The sequence below is a fragment of the Penaeus monodon genome, chromosome 15, assembly GCF_015228065.2.
Source record: "Penaeus monodon isolate SGIC_2016 chromosome 15, NSTDA_Pmon_1, whole genome shotgun sequence".
In the NCBI taxonomy this organism is placed as follows: domain Eukaryota; kingdom Metazoa; phylum Arthropoda; class Malacostraca; order Decapoda; family Penaeidae; genus Penaeus; species Penaeus monodon.
The window spans coordinates 11,772,588-11,773,187 of record NC_051400.1 but is presented as its reverse complement, the minus strand read 5'-3'; the positions used below and the strand labels follow the sequence as shown (position 1 = coordinate 11,773,187).

Sequence of the window (600 nt, the reverse complement as noted above, 5' to 3'; positions counted from 1 at the left end):
TCCATGCTCATTGCTCTTGCTCCCATTCCCGACTTTCCTTCACCTGTAATGACCAGCGAAGGTCTGAGCTCCTGGTTCGTCTCCCAGCGATGAATCAGTTCGGGGAAACCGTCGAGCTTCCAATCCGCGTACCACGTGACTCGGAAAGGGGCGCTCACGTGCCGCACCTCTGAAGTGTATTTGAACTGCTGCAAATGCATTGTTTTCAACACCCCTTTTGCTTCCCGCCAGACGTCCTGAACAAAAAAGGAAATGGACGGAATGAGCAGGTGCGCCGAGAAAGTAAATGTGTCGGTGCTGGACTAGTCTAGGTACCCCAACTCTACTGTAGCTATGCGTGAGGGCGAGTGCTATGTAAAATAATTCTTATTGTTTCAGCATCTTAGAAATACGACATTCACTGTTTACCAGATGTAGTTTCATCCACTAGAGTGATGACATGTGAATGATACACATGTTTAATTATTTGAACCAAAGATACAAGAAAAACAAAAACTAAATACTAATTTAATAGAAACTTATGATACATTGAACCAGATTTTTTGTACATTCTTGAAGTGATCGAGAACACTACTGAATAACTCTCTACCAAGATTGTTC

At 43.2% G+C, this 600-nt stretch overlaps 1 protein-coding gene across 1 annotated transcript in view; it reads right to left on the bottom strand.

Annotated features, from left to right (window-relative positions):
- LOC119582211 overlaps positions 1 to 600 on the bottom strand; it is a 36,474-nt gene that overhangs the window by 17,670 nt on the left and 18,204 nt on the right. The window contains exon 4 of the mRNA XM_037930442.1: positions 44 to 236. Within this exon, the coding sequence (XP_037786370.1) occupies positions 44 to 236 (193 nt within the window). The remainder of the gene's footprint in view (positions 1 to 43; positions 237 to 600) is intronic.